We start from the raw sequence: 18,937 nt of genomic DNA, 5'->3' as shown, positions 1-18,937 counted from the left end.
TGGTAAAAGGCCCCCACAGACACACACACACACACACACACACACACACACACACTGTTTAGTGTTTTGTAATGGTATTGGGTTAAATGATAAATGTCACTATTCACCAAACATATAGAGCTATTTCCTGATCATTTTATTGAAGAACTCAAGACCATGCAATCAATTATTTTAAGATTGTCACAACATTTTAGTCCTTAGCCTATTTCTCCATCAAAGTGTTGAGCTTGTAAGAAAAGTCTTCATATGACAATTGCATAGGGATAGCCATCTCAGAGAGCGGCCACTTGGATTATTCAAGTAGAGTTGAGTTGGGTTGAAGCATCAGGTTGCTATTAGGACAAACTGAATTGCTTTCATGGATGACTGGTTTGAATTGTAACCCTAACCCTTTTCTACAAGTTGAAAGGGAAATGTTGTGATCTATTTAATAAACACGAGTGTGGCGGTATAGCAGGACAGCGGCATCTAGTGATTAAAACCTGGTTCTTTCAAATTACCGTAAAACTTCAATTAAACGCTGAGGCTCAAATAGCCGCCTACAGTATCCCTTTAAATAGCCGTGCAACGGCACACATTTCAGAAAATAAAAGCCTGTTTCAAATAAACACAGTCTAAATTAAGTGTTTATGAAGTTACCATGAATTATTTATGAGGTGTAATGGTTACTGAATTATTTAATGTAATAAATAATAATAATGACAAAAATATTATGGCTATCATCCGTTGGTTTTTATCGCCAGTAAGAACTGGTCCTTGCTATCCGGGATCCTTGGGACATCCTTACCATCCTTAGCACAAGCATTTCGCTACACTCGCATTAACATCTGCTAACCATGTGTATGTGACAAATAAAATTTGATTTGATTTACACCCCCATTTTGAAGTTGAAAATGTAAATGGTTAGGTAAGAGTTAAGGTTAGGTTTAGGGTAAGGCCATGGGGTTAGGGTTTAGGGTAGGGATGTCCCAAGGATCCTGGATAGCACTAACCAGTAAGAAAAAGCTAGCCATTGGTTGCTAACAGCAAGCACAAAAACAGTCAACAGTCAACAGCTTTGGGAGTACAGACCCCCAGAAAGTGTTAGTTCGCCCTCTAGTGGCGAAAGAAAGATCGCAGAACATGCACAGTCAGAGGAGAATAATTATTCTGTCAAGGAAAACATTGTATTATTCTGAAATGGAGGCATGCTAATACAAAAGAAACATGACAATGTCGCAGCTTCATACTTGTCAAACAGAGAACTGATACTGCGTACTGGTTGTTGAGGTGGGATTGGCATGCGGTGTGGGGGGGTACGTGGGTGGCTTTTGACAAAAAATGGATTCCTAATGTCTTACTCATTGGTAGGAAGAAGTTTGGTCCAATTTGGATGTTGGTACTATATTTATTGAATATTATCTGAATCCTATAAATTCAAATGGCCAATTCAGGAGCAATCAATTAACTTACATTTTCAAATAATATTTGAACAAAATAATGTTTCACGAATGCTAATCGTATGAGATAGTGGGTGTCGAAATCATGTTATGTTGTGTTTACTTGATTGAATCTCTGTCGCTAAGATAGTCAGTTTTAGTCCGAACCCCCTACCCCATAGGAAAACTGTTTTGATTGTTTTCCTAAGTCATTTGTGGGTTAATATAACCCAGAAACAGAGAAAGTCTTTACAAAAACAAAAATTACTTTTGAGGGCTTTTACTAATCTCACCCCAGGATCTCACTGCTGTTTTTTGTGACGCCCAGACGACTATGACAGATAGCAGACCACTGGTATTTCTTCCCTCCCAGCTATTTCTGTACAGTGTGTGTAATGTGTGAATCCCCTGCCCTGGCGGCTCAGGATTTCTGGGGGCTTTTGGCAGGGGTCATCACCTCAGATCTCAGCGGGGAGAGTTTACCAGAGAGGTTGTTAGATGCCAGATGTCAACCATTTTTCCTCCTCAAATTCTTCAAAGTGGAGTTAATTTGTTTGTGTGTCATTTCTCCCTCAAACAGTATTTTCACAGTCTCTGTTTACTGAAGGATGTTTTACCCTCATGGTGTAGTGGCTATCATGTGGAATGTAATCATGTTCCGCGCGAAATGCCTCTCTAATTGGCACTATTTTTAGCAACATCCTTACATCCAGCACAGCGCTCACAGCTGGGGTTGATATTTAGTTCCACTATATCCTACAGTATACCACTGTAGCCCATGTGCTCCCTCTGGTCTTCTCCAGGGCAAATTCTTCCCCACTTATGTCAGTCAGAAAGCAGGAAATGCTTCCTGTTCCAGTCCACACAATGGGATGCATGAGAGAGCTTTTTCTCAGAGAGTTAGTGGAACATAAACATCCAGAAGTGTAATAATTAATGTACACTACCCTCTAGCTCAAGGAGGGCGGGCAAATTACGGCCCGCCGGGCACTTCAATCCGGCCCACGAGACATTAATAAAAACAAATATATTTTTGTCTCCCTTTTTTCTCCCCAATTTCGTGGTATCCAATTGGTAGTTAGTCTTGTCTTATCGCTGCAACTCCCGTACAGATTTGGGAGAGGCGAAGGTCAAGAGCCATGTGTCCCCCGAAATACATTAGTAACATAGGCTCATTGACATTGTATTGTCTCTGTGCTGTCCCGTCCAGTGGAGAACGAGAGCCACTGTGACTTTGTGAAGCTGCGTGAGATGCTGATCAGGGTGAACATGGAGGATCTGAGAGAGCAGACTCACGCCAGACACTACGAGCTCTACCGCCGCTGCAAACTGGAGGAGATGGGATTCACAGATACAGACCCCGACTGTCAGCCGTTCAGGTGAGGCAGCAAGGCTGAGAACAGAACACACAAACAAAAATCAAACCAAATGTTATTGGTCACATACACATGGTTAGCAGATGTTAATGCGAGCGTAGCAAAATGCTTGTGCTTCTAGTTCTGACAGTGCAGTAATATCTAACAATTCACCAACAACTACCTAATACACACACATCTAAAGGGGTAAATGAGAATATGTACATATAAGTATATGGATGAGCGGCATAGGCAAGGCAAGGTGCAATAGATGGTCTAAAATACAGTATATACATGTGATGTAAGATATGTAAACATTATTTAACGTGGCATTGTTTAAAGTAACTAGTGATCCATTTATTAAAGTGGCCAGTGATTGAGTCTCAATGTAGGCAGCAGCCTCTCTGAGATGGTGATTAATGTTTAACAGTCTGCTGGCCTTGAAATTGAAAAACAGATTCTATTTCTCAGTCCCAGCTTTGATGCATCTGTACTGACCTCGCCTTCTGGATGGTAAGTGTGAACAGGCAGTGGCTCGGGTGGTTGTTGTCGATGATCTTTTTGGCCTTCCTGTGGCATTAGGTGCTGTAGGTGTCATGGAGGGCAGGTAGTTTGCCCCCGGTGATGGTGTGTGTAGACCTCACCACCCTCTGGAGAGCCTTGTGGTTGCAGTTGCCGGCGGTGCAGTTGCCGTACCAAGCGGTGATACAGCCGACAGGTTGCTCTCGATTGTGTATCTGTAAAACTTTGTCAGGGTTTTGGGTGACAAGTCAAATTTCTTCAGCCTCCTGAGGTTGAAGAGGCGCTGTTGCGCCTTCTTCACCACACTGTTTGTGTGGTGGGACCATTTCAGTTTGTCTGTGAAATTAACAATCAAGCTAGTCATATGTTACTGGGGAAGCGGACCAATTAATCTCAGAGTTCAGCATGTAAAGATGCTCTTTCTGTGAGTGATTTGAACCCTGTGTTAGTCAGAGGTGTACTGTAGTTAGGCTCAGATGTAGTAATCCATTTCTCTTTCTCTCTCTTCCCTGTCCACAGTCTCCAGGAGACCTATGAGGCCAAGAGGAAAGAGTTCATGGGAGACCTGCAGAAGAAAGAGGAGGAGATGCGACAGATGTTTGTCAACAAAGTGAAGGAGACTGAGGCAGAGCTGAAAGAGAAGGAGAGAGAGGTGAGGGTGTAGCTGCTGGCTGGGAATGGGGGATTGTGGGTGGGGGGTGAAGTATTTCAGTAAATGGGTTTGCTGTCGTATTGAGGATTCAGTTCCATATACTGTAAATATGTCAGTGGTGTGCATACAGGTAACTGCCAAAAATTATGGGAACGTTATTTTGGCAGTAAATGAGGGATACAAAGAATATTGAAAGCAGTTGTGTGGTTCCTGAGTTAAGTAATGAACATACCATCATGCTTAGGGTCATGTATAAAAATGCTGGGCAGGCCATTATTTTGGTCATCATGGCTATGCCCCCATCCACAGGGCACGAGTGGTCACTGAATGGTTTGATGAGCATGAAAACGATGTAAACCATATGCCATGGACATCACAGTCACCAGATCTCAAACCAATTGAACACTTATGGGAGATACTGGAGGGGCGCCTGAGACAGCGGCAGCTGAAACCACCATCAACAAAAACACAAAATTATGGAATTTATTGTGTAAGAATCCCTCCAATAGAGTTCCAGACACTTGTAGAATGTATGGTAAGATACATTGAAGCTGTTCTGGCTTGTGGTGGCCAAATGTCCCATTAAGAAACTTTATGTTGGTGTTTCCTTTATTTTGTCAGTTACATGTAGATAAGGTGAGCTTGACATTGAAACCTACAGTGCCTTCAGAAAGTATTTACACCTCTTGACTTTTTCCACGTTTTGTTGTGTTACAGCCTGAACTTGAAGTTTATTAAATTGAGATTTGGTGTCACTGATCTACACACAATAGCCCATAACGTCAAAGTGGAATTGTGTTTTTAGAAATGTTTATAAATTAATAAAAAATGAAAAGCTGAAATGTCTTGCTTAACAAGTCACATAAGTAGCTTGGACTCACTATTAGGGGCAGCAGGTAGCCTAGTGGTTAGAGCATTGGGCCAGTAACCGAAAGGTTGCTGGATCAAATCCCCAAGATGATAAGGTAAAATTCTGTCGCTCTGCCCCTGAACAAGGCAGCTACTGTTCCCCGGAGGGCCGTCATTGTAAATAGAAATTTGTTCTTAACCATTTTTCCTAGTTAAATAAAGAGTACATTTAAAAAATAATAATAATTCAAAATAAAATTTGAATGACTACCTCATCTCTGTAACCCACACATATGTAAGGTCGAGCAGTGAGTGGTTCGCAAAGAAGGTCACCAATTGGTAGATGGGTCAAAAATAAAATAAGACATTGACTATCCTTCTGTGCATGGTGAAGTTGTCAATTACACTTTGGATGGTGTATAAATACACCCAGTCACTACAAAGATACAGGCGTCGTTCCTAACTCAGTTTCCAGAGTGGAAGGAAACTGCTCAGGGATTTCACCATGAGGCCAATGGTGACTTTAAAACAGTTACAGAGTTTAATGGCTGTGATAGGAGAAAACTGAGGATGGATCAACAACATTGAAGGAAGCCTGTACAGAACACACATATTCCAAAACATGCATCCTGTTTGCACTAAAGTAATACTGCAAAAAATGTGGCCAAATAAATTAACTTTTTGTCCTGAATAAAAAGCGTTATGTTTGTGGGGTCCCGAGTGGTGCAGTGATTCCTGGTTTGATTCCAGAACCGGCTGTGATTGGGAGTCCCATGATGCGGTGGACAATTGGCCCAGCGTTGTCCAGGTTAGGGTTTGGCCGGGGTAGACCATCATTGTAAATAAGAATCTGTTCTTAACTGACTTGCCTAGTTAAATAAAGGTTTAAAAAAAGGACAAGTTTTTTTGAGGATTAAAAGAAACTGAAAAAAATCAGGCAGGCAAAATCCTAGAGGAAACCTGGTTCAGTCTGCTTTCCAACAGACACGGTGAGACAAATTAATCTTTCAGCAGGACAATAACCTAAAACTCAAGGCCAAATATACACTGGACTTGCTTACCAAGATGTCATTGAATGTTCCTGAATGGCCTAGTTAGTTTTGACTTAAATCGTCTTGAAAATCTATGGCAAGACTTGAGAATGGTTTTCTAGCAATGATCAACAACCAACTTGACCGAGCATGAATACTTTTTTAAAGAATTATGGGCAAATATTGTACAATCCAGTGGTGCAAAGCTCTTAAAGATGTACAGCTGTAATTGCAGCCAAATGTCTTGACTCAGGATGTCTTGACTCAGGAGGTTGAATATGTATCTAATCAAGATATGAGTGTTTTATTTTCTGTTAATAAAAAATAAAGTAAAAAATGTTCTGCCACTTTGACATTAGAGTATTTTGTGTAGATCGTTGATCAAAAAAAGTAAATTAAATCCATTTTAATCACACTTTGTAACAACAGGAAAATGTGGAAAAAGTCAAAGGGTGTGAATACTTTCTGAAGGCACTGTACATACAGTAAAATGTAACAGGGCATGTTTATACCTGTGCAGAACTTTCAATATGTGATTGGATTGTGGATCAAGTTTTAGCTCTTGGCCTGATAGCATATCTTTCTGCCGCTATCAGTTACACAACAAGTTTGAGCAGCTGAAGCACATGCACCAGGAGGAGAAGAGGAAGGTGGAGGAGAAGAGGCGAGACCTGGAGGAGGAAATGAACGCCTTCAACCGCAGGAAAGTGGCAGCTGAGACATTGTCCTTAGCCCAGCCACTCAAGAAGGACAAGGACAAAAAAAAGTAAGTGCTTTCCATTCATCTCTTTTCATCTCCCTCTTTCTCCCTATATTCCTCCCAAACCTCAACCACTCTTATGTTAGGTTTAGCTTTCACTCCCTTTTCCCCCAAGAGGAGTGAATTGAGATCGCAGGGAGTAGTGGATTGACTTAAACTATGTGAGAAGCAGAAGCTGTAAAGAGATGGCTGAGTCCGTGTCCTGATCAGATGTGGTATTCTTCTCTGCTCCCCCTAAGTTCCATACCAGGGTGCAGTGTTTATTGTATACTGAAATAGAGTTATGTGAATATGAGCAGACATGGAAAATACCTAAACTCTGCAGCTCCTGGTTGGAGAGGCAGGTTCTCTGTGAGGCAACATCTAGTAGTGGATAATACACTGTGGTGTACCTAATAAACTGGGTACTGAGTTTATATACAAGTATGTGGACTTCCTTTCAAATTAATGGATTCTGCTATGTCAGCCACACCAGTTGCTGACAGCTGTATAGAATCTAGCACACAGCCATAGCTAAACATTGGCAGTAGAATGGCCTGTGCTGAAGAGCTCAGTGACTTTCAACTTGGCACTGTCTTAGGATGTCACCTTTCCAACAAGTCAGTTTGTCAAATTTCTGGCCTGCTAGAGATGCACCGGTCATTTGTAAGGGCTGTTATTGTGAAGTGGAAACTTCTAGGAGGAACAGCGGCTCAGACGCTAGGTGGTAGGCCACACAAGCTCACAGAACAGGACCGCTGTTCTCGGTTGCAACACTGACTGAGTTCCAAACTGCCGCTGGAAGTAACATCAGCACAAGAACTGTTTGTTGGGAGCTTTGTGAGCAGTCGCACGCACACAAGCCTAAGTTCACAATGCCCAATGTCAAGCATTGGCTGGAGTGGTGTAAAGCTCACCGCAATTAGACTCTAGAGCAGTGGAAACGCGTTCTCTGCTACCTGCCCCAATGCATAGTGCCAACTGTAAAGTTTGGTGGAAGGGGAATAATGGTCTGGGGCTGTTGACCATGGTTTGGGCTAGGCCCCTTAGTTCCAGTAAAGGGAAATCTTAACGCTTCAGCATACAATGACTTTCTAGATGATTCTGTTCGGGGAAGGCCTTTTCCTGTTTCAGCATCACAATGCCCCAGTGCACAAAGGGAGGTCCATACAGAAGTGGTTTGTCGAGATTGGTGTAGAAGAACTTGACTGGCCTGCACAGAGCCCTGACCTCAACTCCATCGAACACCTTTGGGATGAATTGGAACGCCGACTGTGAGCCAGGACTAATCGCCCAACATCCGTGCCCGACCTCGCTAATGCTCTTGTGGCTGAATGGAAGCAAATCCCCACATCTAGGGGAAAAACCTTCCCAGAACAGTGGAGGCTGTTATAGCAGCAAATGGCAGACCAACTCCATATTAATGCCCAAGATTTTGGAATGAGATGTTCGACAAGCAGGTGTCTGCATACTTTGGGCCATGTAGTGTATGTGCAATGGCAGTTATATTAGTGAAACAGTTGATCCATTTTGGGGTTAGTCTGACAGATTCTGTAGTTCCAGAGGTAGTGCTTGGATTGTTTTTAACTACATTATTGTAGGCCAAAGTAATGTTTAGTTGAGAAGCCCCGTTTTTATGTTAGAACTTTACATTTACAGTGCCATAAAGTGTTTTTCTTCACAATGGGTTTGAAGGGTTTGAAGGGCTCCCTCCCTTGACAGCTCTGAGAATTTATTCTGCTGTACTGAAGTTATGATTCTCTGAGGTACAATCCACTTATTTTCTCTATTCTTTCATTTCACTTTCATTATACTTTACCTTCATGAAGTCAGACATTTTTCTGAAAGAATGTGAATGTGGTATGCATTTTCACTGCATGATTTCACATTCACTTTATTTTGTCATTGTCATTTCCTTTGTAATTTTCTTTCAGTTAATATACGGGCCCAAGCCAACCATGGATTTGTCTTCCATCATCATAGCGACGTCAACGTTTTACATTTTTTTATACATTCCTTCATGACAATGTACACATGGACCAAAGATGCTGATGGGACAGGATATGAAGAGATTGAGCGAGAGAGCTGACTCGCTGAAAGTGGCCATTCCCTTCTAGGATCATTCATGTTATGATTTGTCTTTTTTTTTAATACATTTAGTTCAGTTTTTCTTTTTCTTGTTTGAGACTTACTGATCTGTTTTGCTCACCATCACTGGTTTTGTGACTGAAGGCACAACAAATCATGGACTTTCAACATGCAATGCTTTTTGGTACTGACATGTATTACCTTGTTCTCCCATGTTGTCAGTTAATGTAATGTTAATGGCTAAGCATTTACTGGTAGTGTAGGTGGACTCAACTCACCACCAGCCATACACCAGTGTTCTGCTATCTGACGTTAGACAGTGGCCATACACCAGTGTTCCTCTATCTGACGTTAGACAGTGGCCATACACCAGTGTTCTGCTATCTGACGTTAGACAGTGGCCATACACCTGTGTTCTGCTATCTGACGTTAGACAGTGGCCATACACCAGTGTTCTGCTATCTGACGTTAGACAGTGGCCTTACACCAGTGTTCTGCTATCTGACGTTAGACAGTGGCCATACACCAGTGTTCCTCTATCTGACGTTAGACAGTGGCCATACACCAGTGTTCCGCTATCTGACGTTAGACAGTGGCCATACACCAGTGTTCCTCTATCTGACGTTAGACAGTGGCCTTACACCAGTGTTCTGCTATCTGATGTTAGACAGTGGCCATACACCAGTGTTCCGCTATCTGACGTTAGACAGTGGCCTTACACCAGTGTTCTGCTATCTGATGTTAGACAGTGGCCATACACCAGTGTTCCGCTATCTGACGTTAGACAGTGGCCATACACCAGTGTTCCGCTATCTGACGTTAGACAGTGGCCATACACCAGTGTTCTGCTATCTGACGTTAGACAGTGGCCTTACACCAGTGTTCTGCTATCTGACGTTAGACAGTGGCCTTACACCAGTGTTCCTCTATCTGATGTTAGATAGTGGCCATACACCAGTGTTCCTCTATCTGATGTTAGACAGTGGCCATACACCAGTGTTCCTCTATCTGATGTTAGACAGTGGCCATACACCAGTGTTCCTCTATCTGACGTTAGACAGTGGCCATACACCAGTGTTCCTCTATCTGACGTTAGATAGTGGCCATACACCAGTGTTCCTCTATCTGATGTTAGACAGTGGCCATACACCAGTGTTCCTCTATCTGATGTTAGACAGTGGCCATACACCAGTGTTCCTCTATCTGATGTTAGACAGTGGCCATACATCAGTGTTCCTCTATCTGACGTTAGACAGTGGCCATACACCTGTGTTCTGCTATCTGACGTTAGACAGTGGCCTTACACCAGTGTTCTGCTATCTGATGTTAGACAGTGGCCATACACAAGTGTTCCTCTATCTGACGTTAGACAGTGGCCATACACCAGTGTTCCTCTATCTGACGTTAGACAGTGGCCTTACACCAGTGTTCTGCTATCTGACGTTAGACAGTGGCCTTACACCAGTGTTCTGCTATCGGATGTTAGACAGTGGCCATACACCAGTGTTCCTCTGATGTTAGACAGTGGCCATACACCAGTGTGCCTCTATCTGACGTTAGACAGTGGCCTTACACCAGTGTTCCTCTATCTGACGTTAGACAGTGGCCATACACCAGTGTTCCTCTATCTGATGTTAGACAGTGGCCATACACCAGTGTTCCTCTATCTGATGTTAGACAGTGGCCATACACCAGTGTTCCGCTATCTGACGTTAGACAGTGGCCTTACACCAGTGTTCTGCTATCTGATGTTAGACAGTGGCCATACACCAGTGTTCCACTATCTGACGTTAGACAGTGGCCATACACCAGTGTTCCTCTATCTGATGTTAGACAGTGGCCATACACCAGTGTTCCTCTATCTGACGTTAGACAGTGGCCTTACACCAGTGTTCTGCTATCTGATGTTAGACAGTGGCCATACACCAGTGTTCCTCTGATGTTAGACAGTGGCCATACACCAGTGTGCCTCTATCTGACGTTAGACAGTGGCCTTACACCAGTGTTCCTCTATCTGACGTTAGACAGTGGCCATACACCAGTGTTCCTCTATCTGATGTTAGACAGTGGCCATACACCAGTGTTCCGCTATCTGACGTTAGACAGTGGCCATACACCAGTGTTCCTCTATCTGATGTTAGACAGTGGCCATACACCAGTGTTCCTCTATCTGACGTTAGACAGTGGCCATACACCAGTGTTCTGCTATCTGATGTTAGACAGTGGCCATACACCAGTGTTCCTCTGATGTTAGACAGTGGCCATACACCAGTGTTCCTCTATCTGATGTTAGACAGTGGCCTTACACCAGTGTTCCTCTATCTGATGTTAGACAGTGGCCATACACCAGTGTTCCTCTATCTGATGTTAGACAGTGGCCATACACCAGTGTTCTGCTATCTGATGTTAGACAGTGGCCATACACCAGTGTTCTGCTATCTGATGTTACAGTGGCCATACACCAGTGTTCTGCTATCTGATGTTAGACAGTGGCCATACACCAGTGTTCCTCTATCTGATGTTAGACAGTGGCCATACACCAGTGTTCCTCTATCTGACGTTAGACAGTGGCCATACACCAGTGCTCCTCTATCTGACGTTAGACAGTGGCCATACACCAGTGTTCCTCTATCTGATGTTACAGTGGCCATACACCAGTGTTCCTCTATCTGATGTTAGACAGTGGCCATACACCAGTGTTCCTCTATCTGATGTTAGACAGTGGCCATACACCAGTGTTCCTCTATCTGACGTTAGACAGTGGCCATACACCTGTGTTCTGCTATCTGACGTTAGACAGTGGCCTTACACCAGTGTTCTGCTATCTGATGTTAGACAGTGGCCATACACAAGTGTTCCTCTATCTGACGTTAGACAGTGGCCATACACCAGTGTTCCTCTATCTGACGTTAGACAGTGGCCATACACCTGTGTTCTGCTATCTGACGTTAGACAGTGGCCTTACACCAGTGTTCTGCTATCTGATGTTAGACAGTGGCCATACACCAGTGTTCCTCTGATGTTAGACAGTGGCCATACACCAGTGTGCCTCTATCTGACGTTAGACAGTGGCCTTACACCAGTGTTCCTCTATCTGACGTTAGACAGTGGCCATACACCAGTGTTCCTCCATCTGATGTTAGACAGTGGCCATACACCAGTGTTCCGCTATCTGACGTTAGACAGTGGCCTTACACCAGTGTTCTGCTATCTGACGTTAGACAGTGGCCTTACACCAGTGTTCTGCTATCTGATGTTAGACAGTGGCCATACACCAGTGTTCCACTATCTGACGTTAGACAGTGGCCATACATCAGTGTTCCTCTATCTGACGTTAGACAGTGGCCATACATCAGTGTTCTGCTATCTGACGTTAGACAGTGGCCTTACACCAGTGTTCTGCTATCTGATGTTAGACAGTGGCCATACACCAGTGTTCCTCTATCTGACGTTAGACAGTGGCCATACACCAGTGTTCTGCTATCTGACGTTAGACAGTGGCCTTACACCAGTGTTCTGCTATCTGACGTTAGACAGTGGCCTTACACCAGTGTTCTGCTATCTGATGTTAGACAGTGGCCATACACCAGTGTTCCTCTATCTGACGTTAGACAGTGGCCATACACCAGTGTTCCTCTATCTGACGTTAGACAGTGGCCTTACAGCAGTGTTCCTCTATCTGACGTTAGACAGTGGCCTTACACCAGTGTTCTGCTATCTGATGTTAGACAGTGGCCATACACCAGTGTTCCTCTATCTGACGTTAGACAGTGGCCATACACCAGTGTTCCTCTATCTGACGTTAGACAGTGGCCTTACAGCAGTGTTCCTCTATCTGACGTTAGACAGTGGCCTTACACCAGTGTTCTGCTATCTGATGTTAGACAGTGGCCATACACCAGTGTTCCTCTGATGTTAGACAGTGGCCATACACCAGTGTTCCTCTATCTGATGTTAGACAGTGGCCATACACCAGTGTTCCTCTATCTGATGTTAGACAGTGGCCATACACCAGTGTTCTGCTATCTGATGTTAGACAGTGGCCATACACCAGTGTTCTGCTATCTGATGTTAGACAGTGGCCATACACCAGTGTTCCTCTATCTGACGTTAGACAGTGGCCTTACACCAGTGTTCTGCTATCTGATGTTAGACAGTGGCCATACACCAGTGTTCCTCTGATGTTAGACAGTGGCCATACACCAGTGTGCCTCTATCTGATGTTAGACAGTGGCCATACACCAGTGTGCCTCTATCTGATGTTAGACAGTGGCCATACACCAGTGTGCCTCTATCTGATGTTAGACAGTGGCCATACACCTTAGAGTTGGGTCTGAATTCTGTGCCAAACTAGACCAGACCTTTTAGTCATGAATAGTAATAACAAAACTGATATAAGTACAATACCTGTATATTTATATTTTTGCAAACAAGTATATGTAGGTACCATCGAGTAAACTAGTCCTAAAATATACAATAAATACTGGTGCTGTTTTATATTCATCCAGAAACATGTATGTGAATATTGAGCTCACGTGGCTTATTAAAATGTATATGATGAAGCACATAATGCTGTATGTTTGTGATGTACCATACGCCATTGATGTGAGAAGTCAGTTTACACTACCCATATGCAAAGCAGCGTCTAATAGAGGCCACGACTTACAGTAGAAATGTTTACATCGAAAGGCTAGAAGAAAGATGTACTCACTCACTTTATTGGAAATAAATGCAAGCCCTCGCCTTGGATGTGCCCCTATCCCATGATTTATTTGATTGTTAAGAGAACTAGTGTGTAGTTCGACAGAGACGACAGCTGTTATTTGTGCATACCTGCTCAATACCCCCTTTGAGAAGTTGTTCAGTAGGTAAGTTTAGGCCAATAGAAATGGAGAGCTCATGGTATCCATGCAATAAGGAGAAGCCCTCTGGTCTTAACCTTAACCTTACCTTTCGGGAAATGGGCCATGACCAATGGTTGAAAGAGGATGTTACTCTGTGCTCTACCCCACCACATGCTGACCTCTGCAGTGGGTTAGCCTTCAGCTGCTGGGTGAGGTTCGTGCTGTGCCAGTGTCATCCAGACAGTTACAGCTCACTGATGACCCTGTCGTATTCCTCCCAGCTAACCTCAAAGCACTTCCCTATTTAAGGTTTCTTTTAACCACTTCATTTGAAAAATATTATTTGTTAGACCTTTATGAGCAAATGTCAATTTCATCCAAAGGCTTTTGTTGGCATAACTCCATGTCATTTGCTTTAAGCTACTGCCTTTTCAAATCACAAGTTGTATTATGATGGGATGAAAGATGTGCTTTGTACATGTCTTATTGGATTTGGGAGGGGGGACATTTATTTACTGGATTGTAAGAGGTTTGAGCAGGAATTCTATTTTCTCCTGAGGGCAAATTCAAAAACATGATTACAAAACCCAACCCAAAGTAGAACAGAGCTCTGTCATCCATTTACCAACATGACCAATTGAAATGGCAGACTATATTGCGTAATCATGTGTATGGAATTCAGTTATTTTGCCAGTTTGGAAAAATAAGGTGGAAAGGGATGATGGCTTATGGATAATTTTCATTAACAAGTGTGATCATGAAATGTAATGTTTCTCTGTTATAGTTTCATTCTGGGGACAAAAGCTGCTTTATCAGAAACGACCGACGAGATCGTCACACAATTTGGAAAACCGTAACATCAATGACAATGTATTTGACAGCATTACAATACTCCACTGTATCCCAAACCTAAGTACAATGCTAGTGGTAAATAAAGAAGCACATGTTAACACTTCCTCACATTGCTTCTGAGATGTGACCACCTTTAAATGAATAATAAAACGTCTTTGCAGCACATTGTCACTTGTAAATAAAGCATTTTGTAAAAGTAGTTAGTGAATAACTTGGAGGTCAACAGAACAAACATGTTTTAGTACAAGGAAGTAAAAACTAAAAAATATTGTATATAAAAAGCTCTAAATAGGTAAGGAAGAGGCAGTTCCACGTTCATGATAAAGTATTCTATGTCCTCAATCGCAAAATATAAACACAATCCCCCACACATGCACTCAGACCTGTTCATCAGTCCAACAGGATATTGGCTCACATTCTGGTGGGCCTCATGGGGAACCCCGCTGACCTCCAGAGCCAACACGTCATTGTATAGGCACCCAAAACCATCGTAGAAGTTGTCTCCCGGTCTGCTTGAGTCCCAGTCTCCCTGCAGGCCCCCTCATCATCCTGGTGCTGCTTGGTCATGTTAAAATATGTACACTTCTGTGGCTGGCAGGGAGAACTCCAGGCTGGTGAGGTACTGTGTTATTTGTCAACCATCTCCTTGCAGTGGATGCTCTGAATCTGGCACAGAAAAACAAACATCACAAGAGATTTTGTCAAATGAAAACACATGACAGATGTAGTTAATTGTGTGTGGGTTCCATGTTTTAAACTCAACTGTAAAAAATGTAATATATTGATATACATACAGTATGAACCAACCAGGAACATAGACAGACCTGTCTAATTGATAAAGTGAGAACAAAAGGTGTTATTGTGAACTGAATATACACACACACACACACACACACACACACACACACACATTACATACACACTACCAGTCAAAGGTTTGGACACCTACTCATTCAAGGGCTTTTCTTTATTTTGACTATATTATACATTGTAGAATAATAGTGAAGACATCACCTATGAAATAAACACATATGGAATCATGTAGTAACCAAGAAAGTGTTAAACAAATGAAAGAAACAAGCATTTATTTGGGCTGCAATCTGAGGCTGGAAACTAATGAACTGATCCTCTGCAGCAGAGGTAACTCTCGGTCTTCATTTCCTGTGGTGGTCCTTTCATCACAGTGCTTGATGTTTTTTGCGACTGCACTTGAAACAACATTTTCCAGATTGACTGACCTGCATGTCTTAAAGTAATGGACTGTCATTTCTCTTTGCTTATTTGAGCTGTTCTTGACATAATATGGAGTTGGTCTTTTACCAAATATGTCTATCTTCTGTATACCACCCCTACCTTGTCACAACAACTGATTGGCTCAAACACATTAAGGAAAGAAATTCCAGATATTAACTTTTAATAAGGCCTTCCCGGTGACTACCTCATGAAGCTGGTTGAGAGAATGCAAAGAGTGTACACAGCTGTTATCAAGGAAAAGGGTGGCTACTTTGAAGAATCTCATATTTTTATTTGTTTAACACTTTCTTGGTTACTGTGTTATTTCATAGTATTGATGTCTTCACTATTATTCTACAATGTACAAAATAGTAAAAAATAAAGAAAAACACTGGAATGAGTAGGTGTGGCTGAAACATTTGACTGGTACTGTATAAATACTACCTCTAACATACTTACCTAATATTTACTTACATGAGCACCAACTTGGTCAAATAATTACACAGCAAACACTAAAGCACAACACCAAACAGTCTCAAGCGTTTTGAACAGTGTGAGGGGTGGCGATAGCGGCAAAGAGAGGCGTTGCGTGTCTTACCTGTGTTTTCCTCAGCAGATCGGTGAAGACGGAGAACCAGTCTGGGGTGAGTCTCTCCAACTCCAAGGTAATGATGGCCAAGGCCAGTGTGGAGCCTTTGAAATGCGACAGCTGGTGGCAGGCCATACAGTGCTGCACCTGCCTGGTCCACAATGCCACCTGGAAGCAAGGCCTCTTCTGAGTCTCAGGACCCATGGTGGGAAGGTGGGGATGTCTAGAGATCAACAGGGCATGGAACCGCAATCATACAGATAAATGGAGACCAAAATTACTACATATCCACCCACTGTTTAATTCATTCAATCATCATCAATTCATATCGATCATGGACAATTTCCCACTTCTTCCCTTTACCAGCCATTCCCATATTACATTGCAATCTTAGTAACCCCCCCCCCCCCCCCCAAATGTGTTACGGTGGAAAGTATGCGCCAATATCCCTATAGATAGTACCCATTGTGATTTGAAAGACAATGGAGACATGACTACACCAAATCACATTTTATTGGTTGCATACACTTTATTTAAGTTCAATGCAAGGTACATTTTCAGGGGAATGTAATTGGGAAATACTTATTGTTGGAAAGTATTTATTTGAAAAGTATTAAGAGGAAATGTATTTTTTATGTATCATGTTTCTTTTTTTAAATTCTACAATACTTTTTGTATTTTGTAATAATATTACCTATTGTGAGCTAGGACAATATGGAATAGGTCTTATGGATTACACTATAATCTACACACAACTAACTGGTGTTCATCAACCTCTGAAATATTTTAGTATTCAGCGCAATGTTATGTTGTTATAATTTGAGGACATTTTTCCTTTGGCCCTGGTTTGAAACACTAAACACTAATTCACACAGACAGAATTCTATTCCAGAGTGTTTTGGCCAATGGTTGTGGTTTGTGAAGATAACATTGCAGAGACGTCTTACATTAAAACAAAGAAAGATTTAAGATGGAAATAACTATTACTAAAGGATTAAATATGTCTGGTAGTGCGATTAGTATTTAACACTTATTTGACTTCCAGTTTGTAGAGTGTAGTATAAAAGTATGGATCTTTCCAAGAAGTCAAACTCCAGTGTGCCAAATCTGAAAATATGCAGCATGGAATTGAACTACACTAAATGTGCATACCTGACCGCATGGTAATATTCCAGTTCATCTAGGCCAGTGGTATTCGAAGTCTGGGTTGTAACCCCAGGGGGAACTACAGTGGGGTAGCCAAAATTATGATATACATTTTTTTTTACAAAAAATGAAGAGTACAGATTATTGTATGGGACAATATACAAATGTTTTTGAGAAAGATAATTTGAAAAATGCTATTTAATTTAGTAAATATATTTATTGGTTTCTTTTCATTTTGATAAGAGATGAAAATGTAATGAATTAAAGGTTATTGGTTGATGTAAAAATCGGAATATACCGATTTAAGGTCGTGCCATTAGATTTGGGGTGGGTTTGCAAGTAATCCTTATAGAAAAAAATGGGGTCCCTAGTATTTCTGGCTGAAAAGAAAAATGGGGACCCTAGTATTTCTGGCTGAAAAGAAAAAATGGGGACCCTAGTATTTCTGGCTGAAAAGAAAAATGGGGTTCCTAGTATTTCTGGCTGAAAAGAAAAATGGGGACCCTAGTATTTCTGGCTGAAAAGAAAAATGGGGACCCTAGTATTTCTGGCTGAAAAGAAAAATGGGGTTCCCGCTGAAAAAGTTTGAATACCACTGATCTAGGTTATGCGTTTTGTTAAGATTGTACTTGGGAGTGGGTTAGACAAATTCTATATCAAATGGCTCTCCCTTTGTTAGCAACCAGGGTTCTACTTTACAGTCAGATAAGTGCCTTGGCCTGATCTAGGATCTACAGAGCACTCAATCCCCATGTTTTAGACAACAGCTTTCCAATGGTGTCAAGTGTGGACAGAGACATATCACAGGGGGGCACAAGTCAAATCAATGCACAATTTATAGGACCAATTCTCCAAGAGGGGGAGAAGTTAACAATGGACATCTTTGACGAGAAGAAGTGTGTGTGTCCCTTGTGCTTTTCTACTGCTGTGTGAGCCTGTCAAAGCAGCGAGGACGTTTTAACAGCTACTTACCATGCAAAGGAAGTCGATTGGTGTTGTGGCGTACAGGTCCCAGTTCAGCTCATCTAGTATAAAACTCTCCATGCAAAGAATCTCAGCTATTGAAAAGTTGCACCCGCTCTGCACAACAAGGTCCTTGACTGACCCAATCACCTGCTTCAACAGACAGCAACAAGGAAGCCAATAAATGTATTAAACAAACATTTTGTTTTTTGATCGATTATAAGAAAGAATACACTTGTTCTTTGTTTACTGTTAAATGATGTGTTGATGTTAAATTTACAAGAGATTAAAAAATCCCACCTCATCCTCCTTGTAGATTCTAATCTTAAAGGCCTGGCACTTTACAAGCACCTCTCCCTGACCAGTGCACCCTCCAATAGCCATCAAAACGTTGCTTCTTGAAAGCTCCTGGGTTCTTCAATGTGACCTTGGTGCTGGCCAGGCTTCTCCACCACCTGAGAGGGACACACTGTTTAGTGTTACAGGCCATGACATTTACAATGAGATTATGATATGCATCACAGAGTAGCTAAACACAATTGAAGATTTCAAAAAAAATAATAGGGTACATTGAACATCCACGTCATAAATACTTTGTAACAAAACCCTGTCTGAAATGTATTAGGTTACAGTGTCCAATCAAAAATAGCACTAGT

The 18,937-nt window shown here is 42.1% G+C and overlaps 1 protein-coding gene across 3 annotated transcripts in view; it reads left to right on the top strand.

Moving 5' to 3' along the window:
- Positions 1-18,585, top strand: part of LOC109872752 (septin-8-A-like) — a 49,943-nt gene extending 31,358 nt beyond the window's left edge. Inside the window, exons 7-10 of one of the 3 annotated variants that reach the window (XM_020464058.2) lie at positions 2,629-2,797; positions 3,815-3,947; positions 6,424-6,593; positions 16,200-18,585. In XM_020464058.2, coding sequence (XP_020319647.1) covers positions 2,629-2,797; positions 3,815-3,947; positions 6,424-6,593; positions 16,200-16,362 — 635 coding nt within the window. In that variant the 3' untranslated portion in view covers positions 16,363-18,585. Of the gene's footprint in view, positions 1-2,628; positions 2,798-3,814; positions 3,948-6,423; positions 6,598-8,500; positions 13,415-16,199 lie in introns of those variants that run through there. The other 2 variants (XM_031807801.1, XM_020464059.2) reach the window with 2 other exon arrangements.
- The last annotated feature ends 352 nt before the right edge of the window (positions 18,586-18,937 follow it).

Source organism: Oncorhynchus kisutch, linkage group LG28, assembly GCF_002021735.2.
Source record: "Oncorhynchus kisutch isolate 150728-3 linkage group LG28, Okis_V2, whole genome shotgun sequence".
Classification (NCBI taxonomy): domain Eukaryota; kingdom Metazoa; phylum Chordata; class Actinopteri; order Salmoniformes; family Salmonidae; genus Oncorhynchus; species Oncorhynchus kisutch.
Note: the sequence above shows the minus strand (reverse complement) of the source record. Positions and strands in the feature narration are given on the sequence as shown.